Source organism: Ctenopharyngodon idella, chromosome 24, assembly GCF_019924925.1.
Source record: "Ctenopharyngodon idella isolate HZGC_01 chromosome 24, HZGC01, whole genome shotgun sequence".
NCBI classification, from domain to species: Eukaryota; Metazoa; Chordata; class Actinopteri; order Cypriniformes; family Xenocyprididae; genus Ctenopharyngodon; species Ctenopharyngodon idella.
In genome coordinates, this window is record NC_067243.1 from 26,212,195 (window position 1) to 26,237,548 (window position 25,354).

The 25,354-nt window shown below is 38.3% G+C and overlaps 2 protein-coding genes and 1 non-coding gene across 3 annotated transcripts; 1 reads left to right on the forward strand and 2 right to left on the reverse strand.

Moving 5' to 3' along the window:
• Positions 1 to 151: 151 nt before the first annotated feature.
• On the reverse strand, positions 152 to 17,320 carry slc7a10b (solute carrier family 7 member 10b). Its single transcript, XM_051885302.1, has 11 exons — positions 16,665 to 17,320; positions 11,645 to 11,849; positions 11,405 to 11,556; positions 10,075 to 10,200; positions 8,532 to 8,685; positions 5,963 to 6,086; positions 4,888 to 4,991; positions 3,428 to 3,524; positions 3,120 to 3,269; positions 2,759 to 2,936; positions 152 to 1,542 (listed from the first exon to the last, which is right to left on the reverse strand). The coding sequence occupies exons 1-11, from the start codon at positions 16,804 to 16,806 to the stop codon at positions 1,421 to 1,423; spliced, it is 1,554 nt and encodes a 517-aa protein (XP_051741262.1). The 5' UTR covers positions 16,807 to 17,320; the 3' UTR covers positions 152 to 1,420.
• On the forward strand, positions 239 to 312 carry trnat-agu (transfer RNA threonine (anticodon AGU)). The gene has a single exon. It is a non-coding gene; the product is annotated as a tRNA-Thr (tRNA).
• Positions 17,321 to 21,803: 4,483 nt separating the features above from the next.
• faap24 (FA core complex associated protein 24) lies at positions 21,804 to 25,340 on the reverse strand. The gene is made up of 4 exons (XM_051883636.1): positions 24,979 to 25,340; positions 24,670 to 24,809; positions 22,365 to 22,520; positions 21,804 to 22,111 (listed from the first exon to the last, which is right to left on the reverse strand). The coding sequence occupies exons 1-4, from the start codon at positions 25,085 to 25,087 to the stop codon at positions 21,869 to 21,871; spliced, it is 648 nt and encodes a 215-aa protein (XP_051739596.1). The 5' UTR covers positions 25,088 to 25,340; the 3' UTR covers positions 21,804 to 21,868.
• Positions 25,341 to 25,354: the final 14 nt, after the last annotated feature.

Below are 25,354 nucleotides of genomic sequence, written 5' to 3' on the forward strand. Positions count from 1 at the left end.
CGGCGCGCATGTTAACTACATATTATAGTAGTAACGTTCATCAAATTAGTTTTGTGTTATGTAAGAATATGAATTTACAATAATGTCAAACAGGCTTGCACGCACAGAGAACGTTTTGTGTGCCAAATGACTAAACGATCATACAACCAAATCAAATGCTAATTACAACTTTATTTCAAATATGAACATGTACACTCATGCAATCTTCAAGAATCGTATTTTCCCTCTCTGTCGCGGGGGCGCCGTGGCTTAGTTGGTTAAAGCGCCTGTCTAGTAAACAGGAGATCCTGGGTTCGAATCCCAGCGGTGCCTTTTGACATGTCATTATTTATTCAGGTATTTTAACTGCTTTATCTTGTACAATATGACACTACGCATCAAGTTAAGTGCTAAACAGCCTTGCACACCCAACTCTTGAAGTTTTACAAATAATTAAACTCACTCCCTGGCAGAATTTAAAAGTTTTCAAAAGTGTCCATAAGGGTTTTTTTCCCTTTAAGGTTTATATTTAAAATTTAGCAGTTTGTATCGTATATGTAAATGGTGAGGTTTTTTTTATTATTATTATTTTATCTGCCACTGGAATATTAGCAGCCACAAAATGATTGGATCTAGGCATCTTCTAAATATCACAAATCACAATATAGAGTTTTGTTTTAACAAGTGTATAGTTTTCTAACCTAGGAAAGGCAAATCAATCTATTCTTATTGGTTTAGATCTAGATAACTACATAAACCTGAGAAGCAAAATAGCATACGACTATGAAAAAGAGTTAGTGTCTGAAGTTCTTCTTCAGTTTTTAAGCATAAACCTCACTAGAAGCATTATTTTATTTATTTTCTTACAACCATTTATGAATTGAGAAAAGTTCTTCCCCAAGGGTGAAAACAACAACAAAAAAAAAACAAAGAAAGGAGAATATAAAATTCAATCCCTTGTCAATAATTTTAAGCAATTAATTCTGAAATTACATATTCTGTAAGAATAAGAAAATATGCCTAAATATATCAATTCAGACTAAAGACCAAAATTGTGAAGAGTTAGAAACTATTTAAATGTATTTACACCAATGAGTGCCTGTAGAAACTGTTATGTGGTTTAAAAGTACATCATACAAAAGAGAGGAGAGATTCTGTACATGTATCAACATTTGCAAATGAACCCCCTTAGCAAATTATAGGGTTTTAAAACAGTTTTCTGCAGTAGAAATATCATACCTAACCAAAAAGTGAGCAATACCGAGTGCAGAACAATCCATAATTGCTGAAACAGTGTTTCATGGAAGCAGACTCTCATTCAAATACAGTCCCCATTGAAATAAACAAGGCGTTATTCTTTCATTTCTTTTTTACTACTACTACAAGCCTGGAAATTGTGGGCTTTAAGTGAAGAGCTGCCAAATTAAAGTGATAGAAAAATTCAAAGCGGTCCAGAAGCTTTGCTTGTGAAGGAAGATTTGTCAGTCCATTCTGCCATTTCAATAGGATCAAATTGCGGGAAAACAACAAAAAACACTCTTTGTCCCAGGTACGTAGCCCACTCTGTATAAAAGACGACATATACATATAGTTCATAAATACATTAAATCATTGCATGGTTGCCATTAATACACAATTTAAAGAAATAATTCACCCAAAAATGAAATATTCTGTTATTATTTACTCATCCACATGCCGTTGCAAACAATATGACTTGTGCAACATATTCCAAATATTCTGAATAGATTTGTGTAAGGAACAGACCCAAATTCACAAAAAAAAAAAAAAAATTGCTCCCAGTTGTAAACTCTCATTTGTGCCTGATGTGCAAATATATGTGGCATCAGACCCATTGCCAAGGTGGTTCGTAGCGCGTATCAAACTGCCAAAGTCACGCCCCCCAGTGGTGAACCACTCAAATTTCGAAACACTTATCACGTAACGAAGCCTCGTTTACTGAAATCACGTGACTTTGGCAGTTTGATACACGCTCCGAACCACTGATTTGAAACAAAAGATTCGTAAAGCTCCGAAGCTTCATGAAGCAGTGTTTTGAAATCGGCCATCACTAGATATTGTTGAAAAAAGTTGTTATTTTGGTTTTTTTGGCGCACAAAAAGTATTCTCGTCGCTTCATAAAATTAAGGTTGAACCACTGTAGTCACATGAACTGTTTTAAATACGTCTTTAGTAGCTTTCTGGGCATCTGAAAGTGTTAATTGTCTTGATGGTAATGCAGGCCTCACTGAGCCATCGGATTTTATGAAAAATATCTTAATTTGTGTTCTGAAGATGAACGAAGGTCTTACGGGTGTGGAACGACATGAGGGTGAGTAATTAACGACAGAATTTTAATACAGAATTTTTTGGGTGAACTAACCCTTTAAGTTCACCTAATTGCATTTAATATTAATTTAAACTATAATACATTTTTATTTAATTGCAATTACAATGCAATTTGGTGTCCAGAAACATTACATTCAGTTCCCACTTAAGTGTTCTTTTTAAAGATATGCTAAAGTGGACTTCTTTTTCACAGAAGTGTTCACTCAAAGCTATCATGTGACTTCAGAAGACTTGGAATATAGTGCATGATTCACTTTATAACACTTATGTGGCACTTCTGTATGGAAAAGAGCAGCATGAACATTCTTCAAAACGTCTTATTTTGTTTTCCATGGGAAAAAAAAGTTTGGAATGGCATGAGGCTGAGTAAATAATTCAATTAAACATGTATATTGTGAAGATATTCTTTGCTGAAGATATCCAGTCTCCTTACCAGTGAAGTCATATACACATTTTGGCTTGTCTTTCCAGTAAACTCCCAGGAAATAAACTGGTACTCCAGTGAGCATAATGACCAGCCCAACTCCACACACAAGCGGCTCTGAGTGCAAACTGAAGCCCAGCAGAAGAGCCCAGAAGAGCAGATAACACACCGGCACTAGGAGACTCACCTGACAAAGGAACAATCCTAAAGCTTTGATATCCACACATTTGTTGTATCTTAGCACTATAATCCAGGTGAACCTGCTATGCACTGTATAATGCACCATTTTGCTTTACTATGAAACATAAGTACATAGATGTAGAATAGAATACACACAGGCTTTTTATAATATTTGAACATCACTGAATACCTTGATGGGCCTGTATAAATTTGGCTTCTTCCATCTGTAGTACAGCAGGCCAGCAATCGTGACTCCATAAGAGAGGTAGTTGATGAAAGAGACATAGTTTATAAGGTTGTGAGTTTCTCCAATGCACAAGATTACGATTGTGGCAGTGCACTGAAAGATACGATCAAGAGGCACAACAGAGAAATAATAAAATGAAGAGTTCATTCAAGTTAATGGGAACAAATTAGAACAAGTTACATCCAGTGAAGCAACACAATAGGGTTGTTGCTCTAACAAAAACTCATTGTTCTCGTATGAAAATCACATACACAGACAAGCAGAGCTGGAATCGGTGTGCAGTGCTTAAAGTGGATCATAGCAAGAAGGCTGGGTAAATGTCCTTCCCGTGCCCCGGAAAAACACAACCTGAATGTTGTCAAACAAACACACACGTAAACAGTAAATGCATAACAAAGAATCACTGTCATAATCAGTACTGCTTTCCAGTACAAATATCTAAATATCCTTAAAAGTATATTTAATTACTTGAAAAGCAAAATTACATAAGATACTATTTGTTTACAATGACAACAACAACAACAATAATATAGCTGCAAGCAGCAATTAAAGGATTAATCCACTTTTAAATAAACTTTTCCTGATAATTTACTCACCCCCATGTCATCCAAGATGTTCATGTCTTTCTTTCTTCAGTCGAAAAGAAATGAAGGTTTTTGACGAAAACATTCTAGGATTATTCTTCTTTTGGTGGACTTCAATGGCCTCCAAACGGTTGAAGGTCAAAATTACAGTTTCAGTGCAGCTTCAAAGGGCTTTAAACGATACCAGACGAGGAATAAGGGTCTTATCTAGCGAAACGATCGGTCATTTTCGAAAAAAATGTAAATGTATATGCTTTATATAAACAAATGTTCGCCTTCTAAGTGTTCTAAAAGTTTACGCTGTATGTCCTACGCCTACCCTATTCAACTTATGGAAAAAATGTAACTGGCGCCGCGTTCGTTCCGTAAGTAGAATAGGGAAGGCGTAGGACAGCGTAAACTTTCTGGAAAATACGGAAATGCGGTTTTGGCGGAAGCACTTAGAAGGCGAACATTTGTTTATATAAAGCATATACATTTACATTTTTTTTTTCGAAAATGACCGATCGTTTCGCTAGATAAGACCCTTATTCTTCGTCTGGTATCATTTAAAGCCCTTTGAAGCTCTACTGAAACTGTCATTTGGACCTTGAACCGTTTGGTGTCCATTGAAGTCCATTATATGGAGAAAAATCCTGGAATGTTTTCATCAAAAACCTTCATTTCTTTTCGACTGAAGAAAGAAAGACATGGACATCTTGGATGGCATGGGAGTGAGTAAGTTATCAGCAAAGGTTTATTTAAAAGTGAACTAATCCTTTTAGGGGCCAAGCACAAAAAATGCACATTGAGTCATGCAAGCATGGCTGAGAACATCAGACCAATGACAACAATAAGTAACTAAAGACATTTTTAGATTATTTTAAGCGAAAACAAGTGAACATCATAAATACAATCACTGGTAATATGATTAAATTGCTTATCATTTTTTTACCAATAGGTGGCGCTGTTATTAAATTGATGTTGTGTGCACAGTGTATGGTGACGATGACATATATAAAGTTCATCATTCATGATCAACATGATCACCGTTTATCATTCATTCATGTTCTTCATTCATGATGAATCTATATAATGGTCCCTGTTTCCTCAGAAGGTAAGGTAGAATTAAAAAGAAATGCACTCACCTGGAGGAGGTGAAGAGGTAACCATTGATGCCCCCAAAAGTGGAGAGAGCCACAGAGATCGGCATGAGGGTGGAAAACACCCCGAGGAGTTTTTCACCGAAAGTCTAAGGCAAGCGAAACAAAGCTTTAGCACATCATTAACAGAATCAACATATTCAGACGAGAAGGTGTTGACCACTGATACCACAGTTTATTTCCATGTGCTGTCTGTGTTGATTTTACAACTGAAGTTTTACTAAAGTTTTCAAATCAAGTAATGTACAAATGCAGCCAGACAACCTGTGTTGACCACATTTACACAGCCAATCTTGAGCGGCTTTTCTGAAAGATGCAGCAGACTGCCACAATCTGACATACTTTACTAACACTACAGTATCACTCCACCAACACAATCCAGACACCTGAATCAACAGATATACAGGATCCCCGCTTATAAATCTATCACTTGATCCAGCGCTATTATAGTTAACTAAAACTAAAACAACTTAAATTAAAATTAATAAAAAAAATATATATAGAAAGAGCAATAAAAAACAATGACAAAACACAACAAAATCACCAAAACTTCTCAGTGATATTAAAATAACACTGATTTAATCATAAATTGAATGGAGAACTGCTGGCCTGATCAACAGAAAGCATTCACAAACATCTGTTTTTAAAATCATCTTGAAATCAAAATTGACAGTTCTTCTAGTATTTATTATAAATTATTTATCTGTGCACATAATTATTTTGAAATTCATGTGCCCTTATCACTCACATGAGACCCACCAATAACAAACCACAACCATCCAATCAATTCCCCACAGACAAAATCAAGTCCCGCCCTACATTTGTTTTTGTTCCAGAAGCCGTTTCACTCGGATATACGTCACAATAGGGAAGAAAAGATGAGCGCAACTTCTTTTTCATGCGGACTTTAATGAAATTCTGTCCGCTTTCTGCAGACTGTAATAGTGTGAATCCCACACACAAAAGTGACACAAATGTGTAGTGAATCCATTCTTGAGTGTTAGAAGAGTGCTAATAATCTAAAAAGAATGAACCCAGTGAGTCAAAGGCCTGTACTTACAACAGCCACTGCATTGGAGGACAGCAGTTCCTCAGGAGACATGGAGGAAAAATATGCAATGTTTGTGAGAGTGTACACAAACGTCACCAGTGGAATGGAGATGTATATGGCTCGTGGCAGATTCCTGAGGTAAAAAAACAAACAAACAAAAAAAAAACATATTATACCAATAAAAATAATATTCAAATTTATATATCCAGCCATAGTGCATGTGTGGATAAAGGGTAAAAGGGTAGAAATTATGGAGTAGATAATAATTGTGGGTTCAAAAAGTGAGTCAAAAATGCATTTAGCCCATTGTCAGTGTCACGGGTTGTGTGGTGAGACAAACGCACGATGAAGAAGATGAAGTATAACAGGCTTTAATAATCCAAAAGGCAAATTACAATAGCAGTCCAACACAACATACACACTGACGAGACCCGACAAAAACACACAAACTGAACAGAAGGAGTGTCCATGACAACAAACTAACTAAGGGAAAACAATACTGATTGAAAACAAAAGTCCATGTGGTGTGATAGTGTGACAGAACGCCCGTGAAGGGATGGCCAAACCAGCAGAGGATACATGAGGTGGTTTCAGAGGTGGACAGCTGCCTGGGAGAAGGCGGATTTGAAAGGTCCAGGTTGGTGCTGAAGGTGGAGCCAGGGGAGGAGCTTTGAGCAGGGGCGTGATGGCAGGTGTCCAGGCCACAGCCAAAACTATGCTCCATCGACAGCCGGAGGCGATGACGCTGGAGTGAGAGCCCACCTCGTAGCCGAAGGGCTGAGGTGATGGAGCGATGTCGAAGACCCTGGCGGCCGCGACTGAGCCACAGCGATGACCCCCTGCAATGATGGTGTGGTTCTGGAGGTCAGAGGGCAAGCTGGAGTGACCCAGGTAGTAGAAGGGGTGGAAGTAGAAGGGATGGAAGGCCAAAGTGCAGCGGACGGCCTGCATGTCTGCAGCACAGGTGTGGCGAGGTCTGACCCAGGTGGAGCCGACTGACCGAGCGAGCTTGGCGAGGCCTGAATGGCCAATGGTCCATGCTGGAATCGTGGGTGGGAGGAGCGGGATTCAGGGGGACAGGTCAAAGTGAAGTGTAGTCTGCCGAGGTTGTAGGCGTAGTCATGGGCTCTTCTTGCCCAGGTGGAGACGGTTCCCAGCTGGCCCGAGGTGGATCCGCGTGACTGAGAGGAGAAGTGGATACAGAGGGACTGGTGGGAGATGGTAACGAGTGGGTGGCAGGAGTGGCTGAGGATGAGGCTGGAGAGAAAGAAACAGTCCAATGATAAGGGCTAAGTCCTCTAAGGTGGTTGAAAGAGGTGGTGGGAGAGGGAGGCTGGGAGGGACTGACGGGACAGATGAAGATTCTCTTAATTTGTGGTCCAAATTTGGTGCTGCCAGAGTCTCACTCTCAGTGGCGGGAGGGTGGGCGGGGCCTCCTCCTTGCCCTCCGATTCCACGATGGCTCCCTCGGTGGTGGATGGCGCAGCCGGCATGAGCACTCGGTCAGACTTGTGCATTTCAGGCTCCGCAGCGATGATGGGCTCACAAGCCCCAGATGGCCTGGGTTTGCAGCTCGAGGCGGAGAAAGACTCGTCATCTGCAGTGGGCTCAAACTGCTTTATCCCAACCGATGGGTTCTGGCGGGGCACTGGGTTGGGAATGGGGCTGGTGACTTCATCAGCGGTGAAGGATGATCCACAGGATACTAGCACCAACTCACACAAGGCGGCGAAGCTCCCTCGAGGAGCCTCCCCGGACAACTGCGCTCATGTGGTGGTGTTAAAGGGTTAGTTCACCCAAAAATGAAAATTCTGTCATTACTCACGCTCATGCCGTTCCAGACCCGAAAGACCTTTGTTAATCTTCGGAACGCAAATTGAGATATTTTTGTTTAAATCCGATGGCTCCGTGAGGCCTACATAGGGAGCAATGACATTTCCTCTCTCAAGATCCATAAAGGTACAAAAAACATATTTAAATTAGTTCATGTGAGTACAGTGGTTCAATATTAATATTATAAAGCGACAAGAATATTTTTGGTGCGCTAAAAAAAACCAAAATAACGAATTATTTAGTGATGGCCGATTTCAAAATATTGCTTCAGGAAGCTTCGGAGCATAAATGAATCAGCGTGACAGTCAGGAAAGTCCATGATAATGAAAAAAAAAAAAAAAAAAAACACGAACGATTTGCTGCTTACTTTATTTTTTTTGGATCGGGTCTTTTGTCACGGGTTGTGTGGTGAGAGACAAACGCATGATGAAGAAGATGATATATAATAGGCTTTAATTATCCAAAAGGCAAATTCCAATATCAGTCTGACATGGTGCTGACTGAAAACAAAAATCCATGTGGTGTGATAGTGTGACAGTCAGGAATCAGTGTCTGAAATCAGTGTCTGAAATTTTAGAATTTTAACGTATACAGTGTATGTACATTTTTAAATAGCTTATATTACTAATATGGCTCAAATTCTTAATAATGATAATTGGTAGCAGTTTCCTCAGAATAAGCCAGTACAATTATTCCAGCAGATTTTGTCAGTCCAGGCATGTTTTAAAAGTGGTATCAGACTAACCTCCTCGGATCCACCACCTCCTCCGTAACATAGTTGAGAAAGTTCCAGCCGCTGAAGGCAAAGGAGGCATGAAGGAAAGCCAGGGCAATCTGCCCTATGGATGGAGCTTTATTAAATGTGAACGCCACCTGTGGGGTCAGGCTCTCATAGTTACCTGAGCAGACAGGAACAGATCTGTTAATTTGACAAGTAACAAACAGTTGTGCTCAGAAGATAGATGACTTTTGAAATGATTGAAAGGATTACTAATAATTACTTCTATTGACAGACTGATATATCAGTTTATACAACAGCCGTGCGATATTCTAGTGATAACACCATTTGTATCACTCCGCTTGAAGCGACTGTCATGGCGACCAAGAAGATCAACTGTATTTTTTACAATACTAGACTTATTTTTTAGGCTAGAATGAAGTTGTTTAGACCTGAAATATGTAACTCATATTTAATCATAGCACCTATTTTACAATTTGTTTAGACGTTTTCGGAGATGCGAGCTCCAGGCCATCAGCAGCCGTTCACTGCTCGTGTACCCGCCGAGAACAGCTTCATCTTGGACAGTGCTTCAGGGATTTGCTGCTGTTTCTTATAGTGGTTAAACATGGGATATTGATTCATTTTGGGTACATAAAACAGGCAATCTTTGGTCTTATTAATCTATTACTTGTTCCTGAGCAAATCGATAAATATTATTTTATATAAATAATATGTTGTATTTGGTATTGAGAAAGGGTCTGTTAGTGCGTAATATTGGATTAAGTGAAAGTTACAATAATACGCCATTAGATGGCGGAAAACTTTACGAATGAATGAGTCAGTAGCAAGAGACTTTTAAATTGAAAGGGACTTTTGTAAACAAAGGATGGACATCGACCTGTAGAATGAATGTTATATCAGACAGGTAATGCTCGCTCAAGCGATCTCTTTCTCTCTCTCTCTCTCTCTCTCTCTCTCTCTGTCAATAATACTGTACAAAATGCAATGAGTTTCAATGGAGGGACTCAACATTCCTTCGTTACTAGGTCTAAAGTGATGTTTTAGAATTAGTAACGGAGGCTTGGTCAAACTGTCAACTTGAGATTTGAATCCGTGGCGGAAGGAAGTAGTTCTACACAAAATAGGGTTTTAAAGACACTCTGTTGTTATATCTTATTTATTTACACACTTGTGCCATTGAACTGTTGTATAAACACAATATCGCACTCGTAACCATGCAATATGGCTCTATAACAGCACTCTGTGATTACCTACAGCCGAACCACAGCCGTGCTGATATACAGCCATATTGCACAGCTACCTGTGTGATATTGCTAATATAAAATAGTTTGCCATACAAAAGCCTTGTCAATAGATTTCCCAGGAGGTGTATGCTTATGAACCAAATAAGTAAACACATTTTGGATTTCAATTTGACCCCTTTAATGTTTTAGTGCTGATGTTTTAGCTTCTTCTTTTTATAAGTATTTTAATTATATATTACTTTTGAGAATTAATGACACCATATTAACATACAGCTCTCTAGATATCCATGTGACATTCTCACCTCCAAAGATCTGCACCAAACCGACAGTAATGATGAGCCCCAGAGCTAGAAGCTTTCCCACTGTAAACGCGTCCTGGATCCGTGTGGCCAAACGCACGCTGTAGCAGTTCACCCATGTCAAAAACACTACAAATATTCACACACACACAGAGAGACAAGATAAACGGTTGAATAATGTCTTAATTGATTCACTTAATGTGTGACTTCAAATTCAATGTGTTTCTAACATTGTGACTAAAGCTTGCATGTAAAATTCTGACTCGTTGCCATCAGGAAGTACTGATTTAGGATTAGCTTGTATGGGGGGGGTTGAGTTGGACTTGTAATTCTATGGGCTCATCCATCAGTGTCACCGCTTACACACTCTTTCATAATCACTTTCCCTCTTCCAAGAGAAGTTTAAGCCCAATTGAAACAAATAACTTTCAATGAGAACAAAAACTGGGAGCAAAGAGCAGGTCTGTGAGGAGATTGAATGCCTTGCGTTTTCCTGGCGCTGTCTTGCTCTTGTTGTTTTGGTTTGTGTGCATGACTCCACATAACAGGCTTGAATAAAGACAGTTAATGCAGCAATCACATGCTATAGACCCATGCCACCTCCATCACTGAGCAGTCAAGTGCTTTTGGCACAAATCCAGGGTTGTAACTCTAACTGGGTCATTCCAAAGCTTTTAGACCAGTGGTTCTCAACCAGGGGCCGGGGCCCACTAGGGGGCCTCAGCAAACTTCCAAGGGGGCCTCAAGATGACTTAAAATAATATAAAACAACACAAAACAAGCATTTAAATAATCTAAAACCACTAAGAAACAAGATATGTCTTATTTTATTTAAGGAACCTTTAACATTGCATAATAGGGGCACTTTAATTATGTGCAAAATAAATCAAAATTAGTTTTGGACTACATTTACGATACTTTTATGACACTTATGCATACTTATATGCTGCTTCTTTTCATTTTGGAGCTTGACAGCCCCAATCCTCATTCATTTTTTGTTATATTTAAAAGAGTGGCCAGGGTATTCTTCAAAAATTCTTCTTTTGTATTTCACAGAGGAAAGAAAGTCATATGGGTTTGAAATGGCATGATATGCTTTCTCCTATTGAGTTGCAAGCATTCATAGGTTAAGGTTTTGGGCAACCTGTTTGAAAACAGTCATTATATTTTTGCTTTCTACTTCAATCCCAAGGTGAAATTCTGCCAAATCATCAGGCTAACTAAAGCCATTTCAAAATGTAGACTTTTAGCACTGTTATATAAACTTTTCTTTAAATAGCTGGCTGTTTAAAAAAAATAAATCAAATACATAAATAAAGAAACAAGCACTCACATATGCAGATGGCAGACAGCATGCGTGTGGCTATGAATGGAGGAATGCAGTATGGAAAAACTGGCTGAAGCACATAGTTGGAGAAAGTGAGCGCTATGACTGCCAATGTGGTGGGATACATGATCAGTACTGCACTCCATAACAGCAGAAACCTAGAGAGCAACACAGCACGTTCAGGATATGTGATGGACATTTGATTTTTATTTATTTTTTAATAGATCATTTTTGAACCTGTCATACCCCATGAGACCACCAAAAATCTCTGTGACGTAGGAATAGTCTCCCCCAGATTTGGGGATGGTGACCCCTAGCTCAGCGTAGCAAAGGGAACCCAGAGCTGCTACACCTCCTCCTAACACCCACACCACCAGCGCTATCCCGACGGAACCTGAATGCTCCAGAACACCCTTAGGAGAGATGAAGATTCCTGAGCCAATAATGTTACCTGAGAAAACAAACAAATCACATGTAATTGTTATTTCCTATCTACATTTGTCCTGAACACAACAGACCCAGTCATTCATAATGCAAACCTGTTGTATTTTCCTGGTCTGAATGTTTTACATTCGCAGCTTCATATTAAAGGTGCAATAGGTGATTCTCTACAGAAACATTTTGGTTATACTGGTTGAAAATCTCCTCATATCCTGATAGCAATCACTATGTTAAATGGTCTAAATGTATTTTTATAAATATATCTCATCTGTGGAAGGTGTAGGACCATAAAATGTTCATCTAATCATTATATTCGGTCCGAATGAAATAATACAATGTCCTACCTGCCTGTCAACGTATGCTTTTACATACCCTCGCGCACCCTGTTCTTGCAGACAACAGACGTCATCAGCGTGTTTCATGCTATGCAGAGTTTATGTAGACAGACGTCAGTCACAGAGCACCGCAAACAGCAGCCATATTTTACAGTTCCTACCGAATCAAAACAATGAGCTTATGCTGCGTTCACGCCATAAGTACCGTAATAAGTGATGGCAACCCATGATTTTCTAACTGGAGCTGTTCAGTCAGACTCGTAATTATGAGTTTCCATGTCAACAGTATCAACACCAAAATGAATCTGCAGCAGTCAGGTACAAGCTCTCTAAGTTGTTTACATTTATTATTATTGTCATTTTATGTGCTTTAAGACATGAGGTAGTTTAATGCCGTCTCTTGTGATGCTTTGCCAAGAGCAGCTGTGTGTGTGCCTTCACGTGTTTTGGAGGAGGTGTGGCTTTGGAGACGCTCTGAAGGTAGGGTGCGATGTTATGATTTAAAGGCTAGCTTGCTATTGCTAGCCTCTCCGAAAATGTCCTATTGCACCTTTAACATTTGCTCTTGAACAAACCAGTGAACACAATTGAAATCACACTGGTGTTTCTGATATATACCATGTGATAAATTATTTTCTATTTACTTCCTATTCATCAGAAAATCCTAAAAAATCCTAATAAGTATAATGGCAAAGTCTCTTTCAAGCAGAGTCTGTTCAATTGGCGGCCAAATTTGCCTCTGGGCAGCTATTTCGGGCATACAAAACCAAGTCCTATCTACTGGAATAAAGCTCCGGAGGTTGACGTCACGCAATTTAAACTCCGCCATTTTGGCAGGCCATCAGGAGAGCGCTAGAGCGGCTGTAGCATTGGATACCGATAGTGATTGAACAATAATTTAAAACCAGACTGTTTAGACCTTACAAACCTTACTATTTCAACATGGTGAGCAGCTGCTGTGCACCAGGATGCAAGAACAAGGCACGGGAAAGCAAAGGGGAAATCATTTTATCGTATTCCTAAGGATCCCAAAAGACGATAGAAATGGTTCACTGCAATAAAATGTGCTAACCAACACAACAAAACAACAGATGGTTGTATTTGTATTTTGTATTTTTTTTATCTTTTAGCTCACTACTCCTATAAGTGTTGTATAAGGGTTTTATGTTTAATAGTAACCCTAAAATGATATGAAAGAGTTTAAAATGTGTTAAATAGCTGGGCTGATAGGCTATATAAGAATTTTCAGTATAACGTAATGTTACACATTATTCCACTGGTCACAATTGTGGCCGAACATTAAACACAATTTTTCACACACATTTCCATAAAAAATTGAAAAAAATAATTATTGATTATTTCAAGGGGCAACTAATGACACCTCATTTGGATATTTTCATGTCTGGGAAAAATTTAGGATTAAACGGGTTAGGATTTCATGACATTTATGATGTTTTGCTATGTACATGTCTATATTTTTTTTTTAATTAAAGTGCGCAGTGAACTCTGTTGCCTTGAAACTGATGTTGGCGCCATTCATTTCATATTCGCTCCCGGCTGTCCCTGCCAGCCAGCATGGTGGTGTAAACAGAATGGGTCACGTGACCTCCGGAGCTCTATGGGGGAATCCTGAAATCTCAAAAACTGCTTGATAACTCACAATTAAATAACATATTTCAAATCAGCAACGAAATCTGTCATGAACTGTACCATAAATGATGCTTAGATGCTCAAATAGCGTTAAAAAAAGCTTATTTTTCAGGCTAGACCAGCCAATGCGCATGTCCAGTCCTAAGCGCGCGTCTCAGGACAATGACTGTTTCTATAGAAACCGGAGCTTCTAACGGCAGCTTTACCAAAAGTACAATACCAACATTACCAGTCCCACAAAGTGGCGGCAAAGCAGGCATTTGTGGTGGTGAAAGCCGGCCACTTCGACCAACTATATGTCGACCTTGACACATCGGGAGGAGCAACCAAGATCTATTACAAGCCAAAAGCATGCCAGTCCCTGCCATCACCAGTGCCGAGGTAGCAGTCAAGATGGGAAATCGAAAAAAATGGGAAAATGATGGGCCCTGACGACATCCCCCCAGTGGAAGCCTGGAAGCTTCTCGGCCACCGAGGCATCACCATCCTAACTGATTTGTTCAGTCAAATTGCCACTGATGGTGAAGCTCAACGCTTGGCTGACCAGCACCACTGTGCCCATCTGGAAGGGCAAAGGTGACATGGCCAAATGCCCTAATTACCACCCAATCCGCCTCCTATGCCACACAATGAAGATCTTCAAGCGAGTTATCGAAGGCTGGCTTCAGAAAATAGTTTCTGTTTCACCAATCCAATGCGGCTTTGTCCAAGGATGAGGCACCACTGATGCCACCATGCCACCTGGCTGCTCTGGAGAGGCACTGTGAGAAGAAAAAGCCAGTACTTATGGTGGTCCTTGACCTGGAGAAGGCTTTTGACAGAGTGCCCCACGACCTCATCTGGCATGCCCTTCGGGCTCACGGTGTCCCTGAAGCCCACGTGACTTGGATCAAGCCCCTCTACACCAGCGTCACCAGCACCGTCGCTGCCCTGTCGGAACATTGCCACCCTTCTCAATTACCGTTGGTGTCCACCAAGACTCGCCCCTCTCACCAGTCCTGTTTATCCTGTATGGACACAGTCACCAAGGACTTGCAGTCGACTCATTCATGGTCACTCCTCTACGCTGATGACCCCTTCCTCACGAGTGAAACACGCAAAGATAGAAGACATGCTTGGAACATGGCATGCAATTAAACAACAAAAAGATGGAGTATCTGGATGCGGCCCCGTGGACTACAAATACCTCGAATCCATCATCACCAGTGACGGCAAAAAAGCACAGGTTAACGTGGTATGAAATGGTGCCTGCTCATTGGGGTGCCGAATGCCCAACCACCCTTAAGACCAGGATAGTTCTCCCTGTGCCCTTTTACGGCATATGAACAAGCCCTGCATGTCATGGAGATGCGAATGTGTATGGACTTAGGGCTAACGCGATGGGACCACATAACGAACAAAGATGTTAGGAAATGGCGGGGCGTTGCCCCAATCAAGGAGAAAATGTGCGAAGTGCGACTACCGTGCAACAAACACATGGAGCAACAAGGATTCAGTGGCCAGAAAGACCCTAAGCCCCCAAGGATGCCAACGACGAGGACGACCGACTGAAGGAAGACGTGAAGATCATCAACACTGCCCTGGAAGACGGCCTCGACCATGCCAAATGTAGAAAGCTCTGCAAAAAAACAGACCCTGCAAATGAGCGGGATCAACGAGGGGGAATCTAGACTTCTTTAGGGGAGTCAGACCCTCCCAAACCCCCCTGAATTCTCAATAACTTCTTGGTATAAATGTCAAGATTTGTTATTTTACAAAAAATAAACCCACACTGACAAATATTCACTAGAGTAAAGACTAGCTCAAGTGTCCTGTTCATTACTGCATGCCTCCCAGTAATCCCAGTAAAAAAAAAAAAAAAAACATAATTAAGATTATGTAACAAAACTGATATAATATTGTTATTACTATAACACTGAATTTGAAGTAGAACCCAAATATCGTTCGAAAGCAATGACACTTGCCTAGTCAACAGCACTAGCCCTGCTGTAGTACCTGAGAGAGTTTTCATCGCAAAACAATGATCAGCCCCCCTCACTAACCCGCTTCCTGGCAGCTCTTCTCTCAAGCACCCAAGTGTCGTACAACGAGATTACGTAACAGCAGGCATAAATAATTTACTGCTGCCCGTCAAAGCCCCGGATACCATCAGAAGCGGAGGGAACAATCTTTAGCTTTCATTCGGCGGCCCATTTTAAGAGGACAAACATATGGTGGATGTTGATTAAGTAAAAGTATAAAGTTAAAAAGATCTGCAAACTTTAATTGATTGTTGTTTAACACTCAATGATTAGTGCCTATATTGTTTTCCGATATTTTTAGACATTTATTTAAAAAAAAAAAAAAAAAAAAAAAAATTAAACAACCAAGTCAGATACATAACTGCATTTGTAACCTTACTGTTCCTAAGTAATACTAATAAATCACACAAAAAACAACCAAAAAAAAAAAAAAAAACGTAATATTTTATATAAAATAATAAAACGATCACAGTTACTTAAATGTTATTAAATAATTACTTTATCAATATTTTATTTATCAAATACATATTTAATACAATAAACTATTAATATAGAATATTCAATTAAATTCTACAAGTAAATAAAGCAATTACAATTAGTTAATCCGACTATGGTAGCTAATATATCCAGCATGCATTTAAAAATGCGTTAATGATCAATATTGTGTGTTCTAGTGTGCATAAAAGCCCAATATAAAGGTCCACGACTAACAAGATGGCGAATATCTGTGATGCATCTGTGTTTATAAGTCTTAATACGTTTACATGTTAGAAGAATGAACCAGCATCAAAAAGAAAACAAGTTGTAAACTTTCCTTACCAATGATGATCGCGCACGCGCTCAGAAGTCCAATCTCCTTCTTGAGTGTCACGCGCTCAGGGATGCTGGAGTCTCGTTTAAGTTCGTTATCTTTCATGATGCTCCTCTGAGCCTCCGTCCTTTTCCTCTCTACTCCATCCATTTCAGTTACCGCACGAACAGAGAGCTGGGCTTCCTCTCTTCAACTCGCTTCAGAGGATTGAAAGGCTGTGAAAAGGCCGCGCAGGCGCCGCATCGCTCGCTGTCCGGGCAGAATGTTAACGAGCGCGCGGCATGACTGATTCACACACGCTGAACATGTTCTGGCATTTTACAAAACCATCTATTGATATATATGATATTTGCACTTACATAAAGAAAGAAAGAATCGTCTAATTTATTAATTCATCTACAATTTTATATAGGCCTACTTTTTTTCTCTCAAAAGGGCAGCAGCAATTAATCAAACAGTGATAACCTAACTAAACATGTTTTATGCCATGTTTACTAATCTAAAGACCACCAGCTGAAAGGAGAGTGGTAAAGGGTGATCCCCACATACACAGAGGTTTCCTCAAGCTCCCATTCATTCTGAAAGGATCCCCAGTGTGGAATTTAAGAAGTCAAGTCGTGAATTTGTGGCTGCAGCTTTTCTCTGCATGCAGAATAAAGGAGGCCAGTTTTCAGCTGATCTCCCTCAGGAAAGCCGTTGAGAGTGAGCTGCTTTGTAGTCCAGCAGGAAGGCTGAAACTCTGCCAGCAGTGTGCGACACTTAAAAGAGGAAGTCGAGCAGAAAACCAATAGATCACAGGAGCTACCAAGAGGAGAGGTGGACACAGGGAGAAGATGTACTGCCGAGAGCAGACTATAGGACTACACTCAAACCAGGAGAACATTCATGATGTCGCAATTCATGATTTTGAATTAAACTGGCCAAGTCTAAAAGCCTGAGACCACATGTGCCATTGCTTTTATATATATATATATATATATATATATATATATATATATATATATTTCCATACTGAAGTAAGGAAATCTGACCTTTAGGAGTTTAAATGGTCAATGACACTAATTTCTTTATTTAATTATTGACCTAAAATATAGGGCCGTACGTCTGATATAGGTTTCAGAATTAGGTGTGGCAAAATGTTTTGATAGCGCCACCTACAAAATTTCAAAAGAAGTGCTCCTCGCGCTATGTTTCACGAACAAGTGAAATTCGGTACACACATGTAACAGCCCAATACCTACAAAGAAGTCCCTGGGAGCAAAATCTGAAACCCAACAGGAAGTGAGATATTTAGAATTTTCTTTACAAAATGTTTGCAGTTTTCGTTGAAGGGCGTGTCCGTGGCGGCCTGACAAAGTCTGATGTTTCGCCATGAAACAGGAAGCTGTTTTAAGTCAGGCATACAATATCCAACCTGCACCAAACTTCACATGTTTGATAAGAGTCCTGGCCTGAAGACATCTATATATATATACATATGTGTATATATATATATATATATATATATATATGTGTGTGTACATATATATATATATATATATATATATATATTGAATTAGTCATAGCGCCACCTGTTGGCAGCAGAAAGTGTGGCACATCAAAATTATCACCATAATTATCCTATATTTACCCGCTTAAATGCATGTCACCCACTATTCACTGTTGTCCCAAGGCCACCGGGTAGTGGTTGCCCCGGGTGCGAGGGCCCTTTCAATGCTGTAAATCAACAATAGCGCTTACATATCCAAATAATCCGCTATTAATTGGATCGACTGCACAGTTGATCCGATTGAGCTTAATTTGAATTAAATTTTGATCGGATTGAAAGGGCTACTGTAGATCTGAAACTATTTGAGCTGTAGGACAAACAATATTCTCAAACGTTCAAAATATTAAAATATTAAAAAAAAAAACCTTGTGTCAGGATCCTGCCCTGGCAGTCTTGTTTGATTATTTCCTTTTTGATAAATTCTATTTTTTCTTTGTTCCTGTGTTTTTTTAGTTCTAGTATATTTAGTTTCTTTATTTTGTTTTCTCTAGTCATAGTGCCCAGTTTAATTTTGTTTCTGTTATCTCTTGTCTTTTTGAGTCTTGTTGTGTGTGTGTGTGTGTGTGTGTGTTGTGTCCTATTGTGTTGGTCCCTGCCCTGCTTCCTGTGTCTTTCCTGGTCACTGGCTGTCCTGACATGGCAGCTAATCTGGCACTCCCCGCTGTTATGTCACCAAGTTTTGAGCCTTTGGTTCACTGAGCCGCTGCCTTGTCTCCATCATTGTAGTGTCTGGAGCTGTCTCATCCCTGACCAGCCAGTTCTTGTGTTGTGTGTCCTGCCCTTTTGTTTGGACTGCGTTCCTGCCTCACCTATCTTGTGTTGTACCTTTCGTTGTTAATAAATATCACCCCCGCTCATTCTGCGTCCTGAGTCCTCCCTCTCAGAATCCTCACACCTTGAGCACATAAGCAGAACAGATTGTTTACCAGAGCCTCTTTACATACTACCTTTTACCTCTTACGAACTTTTTACGAATGTTTATTTACGTACTGCGAGCCCAAAAATGAAAATTATCCCATGATTTACTCAAACCCTCAAGCCATCCTGAGTGTGTATGACTTTCTTCTTTCAGATGAACACAATCAGAGTTATATTAAAAAAAAAATATATAATGTATATAATACAAAATATGATGTTATAATGGGAGCTCAAGATTTTGAAGCCCAAAAAAATGCATCCATCCATCATAAAAGTAATCCATACGACTCCAGTGGTTAATAAAGGCCTTCTGAAGCAAAGCGATGGGTTTTTGTAAGAAAAATATCCATATTTATAACTTTATAAACTATAATAATAACTGGCTTCCAGTAACGGCCGTACACGAGTCTAGTTTTGGTGGAAGAGTAACCTCTGACCCGACGCATGACATATTGATGAACAATAAGATTTTTTAAAGAGAAATGTTGGAGGATTTTGCTATATGAGAAAAGGAGCTTGAGTTTGTTGCCCTATTTGTTTGAACCGCGAGAGGCTCCTAAGGTCAGAGGTCACTCTTCTGCCGGAAATCGACTCGTACAGCCGGAAATCGTACAGCCGTTGCCGGAAGCCAGTGATTATAGTTATAGTTATAAATATGTTATAGTTATAAAATATTTTTTCTTACAAAAACACATCGCTTCACTTCAGAAGGCTTTTATTAACCCCCTGGAGTCGTATGGATTACTTTCATGATGGATGGATGCATTTTTTTGGGATTCAAAACCTTGAGCCCCATTCACTGCCATTATAAAGCTTGGAAGAGCCAGGATATTTTTAAATATAACTCAGATTGTGTTCGTCTGAAAGAAGATAGTCATATACACCTAGGATGGCTTGAGGGTGAGTAAATCATGGGATAATTTCCAATTTTGAGTGATCTCTTCAAGGCAAAAACTAAATTTATACTACAGGTAGCTCCAGTGACATTATAGAGTGCTGCAGGATGATAGGCCAAAACCCAGAAAGGAGTTGCATTTGAGCATTTCTGGTTCCCTGAAGTCAATGGGTTTTTAGTTAAATGTTTGATATACAGTCTATGGTTCAAGACACAAGTTCAAGATATTTTCATGTTTTATTGTACAATATAGAACACATCAGTAAAACCCTCTTGATTGTTTTTAAAGCTTTTACATGTCTTGTAAAAGGCGGTTGCTAACAAGTGGCTAAATGAGACTATAGATGTTATCATTAAACTTCATTACACTGAACAGGTAAACTCATCAACTCAATAGTTATATTTCACAGGCTTTTTATAGTTTTAGTTTATAATCAAACTATTATACCTCAAACTTTCAAGCAAAATGCTTTTAAACAAGGACTGAAAGAGATGTCGGAAGCTTAATGATGGTGATGTTGAAGTCATGTGACTGTGGTGTAGTTTGTTTATCCACCTTATTCCTGACTAGCTCCTGCGTTTCGAATTATGGGTTGCACTTCCGGTTTGGGGAACTTCCATTTAAAAAGACTGAAACGAATCGTTTCAAATCATAAGGTTGCCCTACAAACAAAGCTTATATCGTCAGTTTGACTGAATGAGCTGTCAATTTTTCTTTAAGGTTTTATTTTCAGACATCATGAGAATAACGTAACGCTTGGTATTTTAACGTAACATGTTATAACAAGAATATCTATGGCAAGAGCTTTTTTCAGCCGCTGCTTTCTATCCTCGTGATTATTTTCTTTTGTCCCTTTGCATACCGCTGTAATAGTATGAAAAAGGACAACATATACTGCACATCTGTGGTCTGTTCTCCCGATATAATTTACGATATATCCCATTAATAATTCACTGGAATGCAAGAAGAATCTCTCGTTTTTCTCCTCAAAAGCCTCACGTCTCTTTCCAGGTTTGTTTTCACAGGTAAATACAATTTATTATCTGTAAAAATGATGGAAATCACTTTGAAATAGTATCACGCAATGCTTAAGTTCATGAACATTTTTATTAAGGAAGTATATTACATAATAAAGATATCACTTATATTTAACCCATCTGTTATTGCCGTGGAAAGAATCGCGCTTTTTCATGGCCTGTTCAAAGTACCTTGTTGATGCTTTTACACTTTTAAATGTCCTTTTAATGTTCGTTGTTTGAAGGGTGAGTAGAATAATGTCATCTCATTGTACCCAGATTTAAAAAAAAAAACGTATTCTTGCGTTCATAGAGCGAGCCTTTCACTGTTTACAGCTTAACGGAAGTTACACCCATAATTGGCGCAAAGCGTCATGGGACGTAGGAATAAGGTGATAGTGTTCATTATTGAAGATTATCATGATGAACAGAATGGGTAAGAATCATAAGCTTTTGTTAGCCACAGACCTTATTTTCTGCAATAATCTAAAAGCCAATGGAAAAATCCTATTGGGTTTTTGTGGAGGGAACCAGGGTGATGCGAACCACAACAACAGCTCACACTGAAATACATGCAACTGAGTCTTCAGCGCCACCTTTTGTCCTTTTGCTGTAAGCCCTACTGTCAACTGCAGAAATTGATATAATATGTGGCAAAGTCCGAATTAGCCATTATACTACAGTATTATTGTGAGTTTGACTACTTCATAAACAAAGACAGTTTCATAGAAATATACTGAGAATGTTACTGCAATCAAATCCAAGGCACAGTGCTTAAATAGTGTTTATTTGCTTGCTTCTGAACATCAGCTCGTGATATTCATCCTGCATTTCTATGTGAACTGGTTGTGAAAGAAGGCTGTGATGTGCTGGGCTGTGGCCTGTCCCACTATGGGTTCTAGTTCATGGACTGAAGCCCTGCTGAGCTGATGGATACTGGGAAACCTCTGGAGGAGCAGCATGGCCTTCACCTTTCCAACGCCAGGAATCTGCTGAACCAGACTCAACACCACCGGCTCCAGCAGTCTGGACACGCTCTTCCTGCCGAATGGGTTCTCCTTGTTCTCGCCAAGAACCTGTGGAGGACAAATGCGTTCTGAACAGCACAGAAACAACATCATACTTTTATATGACACTGAGCATATGGCTTTGCAACGATGTTTTGCAAGTTATTGAAAATAGCAGGTGTTTCAGAGTTTATTTAGCAGATAACAACCAGCTGATGGTAGACTATTCTGCTTATTACACAGCTACTGACCAAAAAAAAATCAATACATAATGATGCTATATACAGAAATAAACTGATGCAGTGATGCTGAACTGACTGACCAGCTGCGCTATGAGCTGAGCAGCTTCAGCAGAAGTCGACACAGGCAGCAGGGTCAGACCCAGCTCCAAAACCACGAACTTCTGCAGCCCGCTGAAGTACTGCTCACTCAGACGGGTCTTCTCCACAATCACAACAGCCTGCAGACCACTGTTAGCCTGGGGAAAGAGTGAGGGGGGTATTTAAAATCATCTTAACAACACTGTAAGAGCAGAGCCACTGTTTATCAGAGTAATTTATTATTTTGTCTTGTGGGAAATGTGAATATCATATGTAGCTTCTGGAGGGAAGCACTTTTTTTAAAAACAAAAGATTGTAAAAAAAAAAAAAAAAAAAAAATATATATATAATAATAATAATAATAATAATAATAAAATAAATAAATAAATAAAATACAGTACCAGTCAAAAGTTTGGAAACATTACTATTTTTTAATGTTTTTGAACGTAGTCTCTTATGCTCATTAAGGCTGCATTTATTTCATAATAAATACAGAAAAAATAATATTGTGAAATATTATTACAATTTATTTACATTATTACATTATTAAAATTATGGTTTTCTATTTTAATATACTTTAAAATATAATTTATTCCTGTGATCACAGCTGAATTTTCAGCATCATTACTCCAGTCTTCAGTGTCACATGATCCTTCAGAAATCATTGTAATATGCTGATTTATTATCAATGTTGGAAACAGTTGTGCTGCTTAATATTATTTTATAAACTTTTTCAGGATTCTTTGATGAATAAAAAGTTAAAAAATATCAGCATTTATTTAAAATAGAAATCTTTTGTAACAATATACACTACCGTTCAAAAGTTTGGGGTCAGTATTTTTTTTTTCCTTTCTTTTTTTTGTAAAGAAATTAATACTTTTATTCAGCACGGATGTGTTAAATTGATAAAAAGTGATAGTAAAGATTTATATTGTTAGAAAAGATTTATATTTTTAATAAATGCTGTTCTTTTTAACCTTTTATTCATTAATGAATCCTGAAAAAAGTATCACAGGTTATAAAATAATATTAAGCAACACAACTGTTTATAACATTGATAATAACTGAGTATCAAATCATCATATTAGAATGATTTCTGAAGGATCATGTGACACTGAAGACTGGAGTAATGATGCTGAAAATTCAGATTTGCATCACAGAAATAAATTATATTTTAAAGTATATCAAAATAGAAAATAATTTAAAATTATTAAAATAATTTAAAATTATAATAATATTTCACAATATTATTGTTTTTTTTTCTGTATTTATTATAAATAAATGCAGCCTTAATGAGCATAAGAGACTTCGTTCAAAAACATTAAGAATAGTAATGTAAAATTAAGATTTTTATGCTTTTGAAAGAAGTCTCTTCTGCTCACCAAGGCTGCATTTATTTGATTAATATTGTGAAATATTATTACAATATAAAATAGCTGTTTTCTTTATGAATATATATTAAACGTAATTTATTCCTGTGATCAAAGCTGAATTTTCAGCATCATTACTCCAGTCTTCAGTGTCACATGATCCTTCAGAAATCATTCTAATATGCTGATTTGCTGCTCAATTATTATTGGTGCTCAATCATTAATAATAGTTCTTATTATCATTAATGTTGCAAGCAGTTTTTGCTGCCTTTTTTTTTTTTTTTTTTTTTTTAAACTTTTTTTCCAGGATTCTTCAAAGAAGAGAAAGTTCAAAATAACAGCATTTATTTGAAATATAATCTTTTGTAACATTAAAAATGTCTTTACTGTCACTTTTGATCAGTTTAATGCATCCAAGTTGAATAAAAGTATTTCCTTTCCAAAAAAAAAAAAAGATCTGAAGTTTTTCTGAAGTTTTGAATGGTTGTATCACAGTTTCCACAAAAATATGAATCAGCACAACTGTTTTCAACATTGCTAATAATAATCAGAAATTTTTCTTGAGTATCAAATCATCATATTAGAATGATTTCTGAAGGATCATGTGACACTGAAGACTGGAGTAATGATGCTGAAAATTCAGCTTTGATTGCAGGAATAAATTACATTTTAAAATATATTTAAATAGAAAACAGTTATTTTAAATTGTAATAATATTTCACAACATTACTGTTTTTATTGTATTTTTGATCAAATAAATGCAGCCTTGGTGAGCAGAAGAAACTTCTTTCAAGAACATAAAAATGTAATTATTTCAAATGTTTGACCGCCAATATTCTAAAATCTAAATCATCATCATATGAAAAAAAAAAAAAAAAAAAAAAAAAGGTACAATTTCAGAAGAGCAGACAAAAGCAGATAAAAACTGGTTATTTACATTTCTGAATCGGACAATCTTCCTTCTGTAGTTGTTTCCTGCCACCTGATCACTTTCTGATACATAGAGGACACACGTCTTGTTACTGAGACAGAAGTCCACAACACCCAGCTCCTCCTCGAAGATCATCTTCACACTGCCTGAGAGACAGGAACATCATCTGTCAATCAGGCTTATATGATGGACATGCCATATTGAATGATAAAGACTGTACAGGAGTAACAGAAGCTGTAGTTTAATGTGTGCACAATGCTGTAAAAAGTATGGTTACTTACCCTGGTAAATTTTTGTATTATGTGAATCACCAACCTTTAAAGCTCTGCAGGAGTGTGGATCCTCTCCACTTCTCATGAGTGATTATATGTCCGTACGGAGGAGCGGCGTTCAGGAGTTTCGCAGGAACTGGTTTAGATTCCATCGCAGAAACGATCAATCTGATCAATAATGTGTTCAGTTCAATAATGTACGACGACTATATCCATAAGCTACAAACAAAAACATCTCTTTTAAAAGTTCAAAAACATATATACGACGGGAATTCGCCTTTCAATTTGCTTACAATGTATCCTTACATAATAAACGTGTATAAATACGACAATATAAATAACTATTTTGTTGATATCAGACAAACTCCCATTTCCGAGTGTCGTCAAATCTCGCGCCTGTTTTACTCAGCAAATATCGC